The 5000-nt window shown below is 50.9% G+C and overlaps 2 protein-coding genes across 5 annotated transcripts in view; one reads left to right on the top strand and one right to left on the bottom strand.

Annotated features, from left to right (window-relative positions):
• Positions 1-954, top strand: part of LOC126578963 (lysophospholipid acyltransferase 6) — a 15285-nt gene extending 14331 nt beyond the window's left edge. For all 4 annotated transcript variants that reach the window (XM_050242100.1, XM_050242104.1, XM_050242101.1 and 1 more), the window contains one exon: positions 1-954. This exon is cut by the window's left edge and continues 2255 nt beyond it. The gene's annotated coding sequence lies outside the window, so the exon portion shown is untranslated.
• A 61-nt stretch (positions 955-1015) lies between these two features.
• LOC126577666 (condensin complex subunit 3) overlaps positions 1016-5000 on the bottom strand; it is a 4671-nt gene continuing 686 nt past the window's right edge. Inside the window, exons 1-3 of the mRNA XM_050239461.1 lie at positions 4691-5000; positions 1955-4622; positions 1016-1877 (exon numbers count right to left, since the gene is read on the bottom strand). The exon at positions 4691-5000 is cut by the window's right edge and continues 686 nt beyond it. Coding sequence (XP_050095418.1) covers positions 1113-1877; positions 1955-4622; positions 4691-5000 — 3743 coding nt within the window. The 3' untranslated portion in view covers positions 1016-1112. The remainder of the gene's footprint in view (positions 1878-1954; positions 4623-4690) is intronic.

The raw sequence follows: 5000 nt of genomic DNA, 5'->3' as shown, positions 1-5000 counted from the left end.
CTCCCTCGAAACACACGATTGCTTCCACTGATAGAAAACTGTACATCTTCCAATGATATCCGCGAACTTCCTTCGAATACAGCCCGGACGGACAAACGGCGGACGGAAAGGCGTCCCCCCCCCCCCCCATTTATATGTTGTAAATTGTTTCTCTAGCTGATACCAAATGTTTCTGGGGATTGTTTTACTTTATCACGCTCTGTATGATGGTTTACATTTGCTTGTTGAGTGTACGAAGAATGTGAATGCGTGTCCCGTAACACTGCAATTAGATAGGATCCAATTGGAGGGAATGGATGCATACCTGTAATGCATACCGACCACCTGAGCACAAACTGCATTTGATGAATAGCGTCGACGCCGAAACATGTCGCTCAAAAATTGTAAATGCGCAAAACTCAACCTGCCAAAAGGGCTCCCCTCGATTCGAGACGTTTCCGCTAACAAAACCCAGTCGCTACCTAAAACGGCGCTACTCAACAACGGGCTGCCCAACGGCAGACAAACTACTTCCTTCATGCGCGCATATGGCGCAAACATATATGTAACCCCGGCGGTGTGTTAAGCGGGAATATTGATGATCAACAGAGCGGAGTAATGTAAACTATAACATAATACAACCAGTAATAAGAAAGCTATTAACAGTAAGTTCAACGAAGGAAGCAAACTGGGAATCATGCGATCAAAGTTCAGCACACCGAGCTGTAAAATGGCGACAGAAATGTGCCAGAATCATGCATGATCTGCACGGGTACACACTCATTACCACATATAGTCTCAGTAAGCAGTGCGTGCAGCGTTGAAGGCGTTCCCGTTCTCGCCCGTGTCCGCGGCACACTATGTTGTCCACCGTCGGCTGAACTCTACAGAACATGGCGAGAACTATGATGAACGCGAATAAAGCAACCATCTTTTTTGTAGTAAACGAATTTAAAATAAATGCCAAAAATCGAACTACACCTTTCACAGCACCCATCCGAAAGTAATCCTGTTCTTAAAAAAAAGAAACAATGGGTACGTGGTACGATTGATTCCCTTTAATTAATTCATCTTAGTTTAAACAAACGACTTATCCTCGTAATCGGCTATTCTGCTAAATGTCTCGAATTGCATTACAATCGTTTTGCCTTGCGTACTGGTCGTCTGGCAGAGGTGGCACTGGTTGTCGCTTTGCGCGGACTCCGTGTACGATCTAGATAGGAGGGGCTCAACGGTGACAACACAACGGCAGCCCGTTTCAAGCGTATAGGACTGCCACTGGATGTACTCTCGATGCCACTAGCTTCGGATTCGATTGGTATGCTGTTTCTTGATGGCTCACTGTTTGTAACACTATTCGGCGCTTGGCGTGCTGCTCGTGGTACGCGTTTTGGGAGCGTTCGCTTGCCGTATGGAGAACCATTGCTTCCGCCAGCATGCACAGTAGACGCGTTCCGCGAAGCTGTCCTTGTGGCGGACGCTTTGGGCACTGTCGTCTCGGTTATAACCTCTCGAGGAGGTGTTGTGCCAGGACCGAACGTTCTGCGAACAGATGCACTTCGCCTCGTATCATTGCTGGCGGTAGCGGTAGCTTTGTCTGGTTTCGTCGTAGTTGGCTGTTTGGTAGACTTCTTATTGCGTTGCTCTTCCTGTGCCGTGGGAAACAACTTGGCCGCGATTACCTTTCGTGTTTCTCGGGAAGGAGAACCGACAGTGATGGCGGACAGCGCTTCTGAAAGTGATTTCCGTGTCATCACTTTTTCGTTAAGAGCATCCATTCGATTTGCATGGCGTGTACGGGGCATGGTGCTTGGTGTTGACTGTAGCTTCTGTTCGAACAGCGTTTTCGCTGCTACCTTCGTCAATGGACGTACAATGGAGCGATTTTTTCGCATTGTCTGTATGGGGTGTAGAAGGGGAAAAGTTAACATTGGCCGTATGAATATATGATAACGATGCTATGCCAGTGACTTACGCTAGCGTTTGGTGAAGCATTCACCACATCCCCTTCCGATGACGATGTAGAGCTTGAAGAGGACGAGCGTGCGGTAAAAGCAGATTGCCTCGATTTAGCACTGGGTCTTCCGCGAGTAGGAGTGGTAAGCACAGGTGTACTACGATCCGGTTGAGTTTCGGGAATTTCTTCATGATCCGATGCCTCATCGCTCTCGTGGTTCGTGGCATCCGGCAAAGCTGGAATTGGGAAACTCTGTTCCGTTGATGGGGTGGAAGGGTTTTTCGTTTCATATGGCTTAGCACGAATTTTACGTAAAGCCGAAGCATCCGGCACTTTGAACGTTGGCGTTCGTTGCTTCGTTGCTGTCGGTGGCGGCATTGGCGTATTGGACCCGGGATCTCCACCAAAGTGTAGTGATCGACGAAGCGATTTCATAGGCGAACCTTCGATGCTTTCTTGCGGTGTAGCCGCCAAAGGTGATTGCACAGACGAAGACGTAGCATTGGCTGGGCGCGATGGGGACCCCAGGCTGTTGGAATTGATCAGTGAAGCGCGTGATCGTAACGGTGAAGCAAGCAAATCCGTATCCGAGTCCTCCTGCAGGATGGACTTGTTGATATTCAGACGCGAATCGTCCCGCTTCTCTTCATCGTCTTCTTCGCGTTCTTCTTCCTCATCCTCCTCCTCGATCACCTGACTACGCGCATTACCGTTCGATTGGCCGTCACCATTGGCAGAGTCTTCATCACGCACGACGATTGCGGGTACACGCGACGAAGAGAATGAGAGTGGCTCGACGATCTTGCCCCGCATTAGTCCCCGGAAAGTGGTCAAATTTTTCACAATCTTCGGATCGATATTGGGCTCGCGGACCATCTCATCGACAGCGGTCGCTAAATCGGCTCGCAAAGTTGGATCGTCCCCGATCTCGAGCGTCAGCAGCTCGCGACTCATCAGCTTCAACAGATCCTTCAGACTCAGGTTATCGTGCATGACGCGCAGAAACCCAACGGCAATCGCGTTATGGGGATTAACGCCCGGATTGCAGAAGATCGGTCGCGTGGAGTTGATGACGAACTTGATCACGGTCTCGGCCCGCACCTCGGCAAGCGGACTCTCGTTCGAGGCTTCCAGGACCGTAAACAGCGTACCAAGTAGTGCCTTCTGCATTAGCTCTTGGCGTCGCCTTCGGATCAATCCCTCGAAGAAGATGCCCAGTATCTGCTGTGTTTCGGGGTCGGTAGTCGGATTGAAGTAGCGCAGCAGAAGCTTGGACACGATGTCGGCCGAACTGCAGTGTCCGTGCAGTACCAGCCGGCAGAAACCTTCGATAATCGTCTTGCGGATCACCGGTTCATCACAGGATTCCATAAAGTGGACTGACATTTTGTAGAACTCGTTGCCATTGCAAGCACTCACTTCCTCCTCCATATCGTGACCACTGTGTCGGTTGAACAGCTGGCGGGAGCTCTTGCTAACACGAGAATCGTCCTTCGACTCTTCCTCGAGATCGAAGTGTTCAAACCCGTACCGATCGAGCAGCTCGAATACACACTCGATCGCCGTTTTCCAGAGGCGCGTCGAGGCCGTTTGCAGGAACTGCTGGTACAGCAGCTGGAACGTCTCTTTGCTCAACCCATCGTACAGCATGCTAAAGGCGGTCGATGCTCGCAAAGCCCAGTTCCGGGTATGCAACTCGGACGATTGCACGTGACGGCTGATGAAGGACTTGTACAGATCACACACCATCGGTGTGAGCACACGTACGCTCGGACTATTCACAAGGTGGAAGCAAATCTGCAGACACTTGTTGATCGTTTCCTGCGTCATACGACGCGGCCGCAGTGTTGACTCCCGGAACATTCCGCTTTCTAGTGTGCTGTTGGCCAACGTTGCCGATAATTCCTGGGCGAGAGGTTTCAACAGATTGGAAAGCGTTTCGTTGCAGACATTTAGCTTCTCGGTCACGAGGTGCGCCCCTTTGTAGTCCTTCTGCTGGACGAGCGAATTTTCCTGCTCTTTCAGATCCAGTATTTCCAACCGCAACGTCGAGATCTTAAAATGTAGTGCCGTTTGCTCCGGATGCCGCTCGAAGTACTTATCCACCAGCACGCGCGAACTATCGGAGAAGTCTACGCGCGACGGTTCAAGGACCGAGTTGACCAGATCGACGAAAAACTTAAAGCGTTGCTCCACGTCCGGTAGTAGCTTCTCGAAAATGGACATGATCAATCGCACGTTCATTTCAAAAAGCACCTCATTACACAGTATACCGGACAGCACCTGCTTCAAGCTGTCACGCCCAAACTCATCGCCGTAATCGTACATTCCGACAATTTCCAACAGTGTCAACAGGATATGCTGGAAGTACAACTGTTGCAGCTTGTCCATCCGGTGCTGTGAGGAAGATGTCGTGGACGCCGAAAGGCTTGCCGAAGGGCGAGTGCCGTCACCCGACATCATAAACGCCGCATTATCGGTGTTCTCGATAAACTCCTTCAAATACTCGCAGAACTTGCTCAGCTCCATCATATAATCCTCCTCTTCTCCGTTGTCCGTCGACTGCAGATGCTCGAGCAGGGCTTGCCAGCAAATAGCGCGCTCGATCGTCAGATCTGCCAGCGGAACGAACTTGTTCTCCTCGCTAAACTTCAGCAATGCTCCCATCTCCTTGATTCCATTTTTCCTGAACGAGAAAAGCAAAATTAGAAATGATCGTCCGATGGCGGGCCGGTTAGTGCGGGGATCGCTTACTTGAAGATCTCCAACAGAGCCATCTTGGCGGTGCTGCGAAACCGTTCCATCTCCTTTTCATCGGCATCTAACTTGAGAGCCTCGACGAAGGCAAGATAGTCCCGCTGGTACGATTCGACCCACTGCGGGATCATCACGTTACGCATCACCTTCTTCACGCTCTCGGAGTGATCGGTCAGCCCTTGCTCGAGGAACTTGAGACGCTGCGCTACTTTGTACTGGCGCACAGGGAAGCTACTCATCTGCATGTACGTGTGCCGGCGCACACGCTCATCAACATCCCACAGCCGGTCGATGATGTGCGACAGCG

This window comes from Anopheles aquasalis, chromosome 3 (assembly GCF_943734665.1).
Source record: "Anopheles aquasalis chromosome 3, idAnoAquaMG_Q_19, whole genome shotgun sequence".
Classification (NCBI taxonomy): Eukaryota; Metazoa; Arthropoda; class Insecta; order Diptera; family Culicidae; genus Anopheles; species Anopheles aquasalis.
The sequence above is the reverse complement of the archived record's forward strand: the minus strand, read 5'-3'. Positions and strand labels throughout refer to the sequence as shown.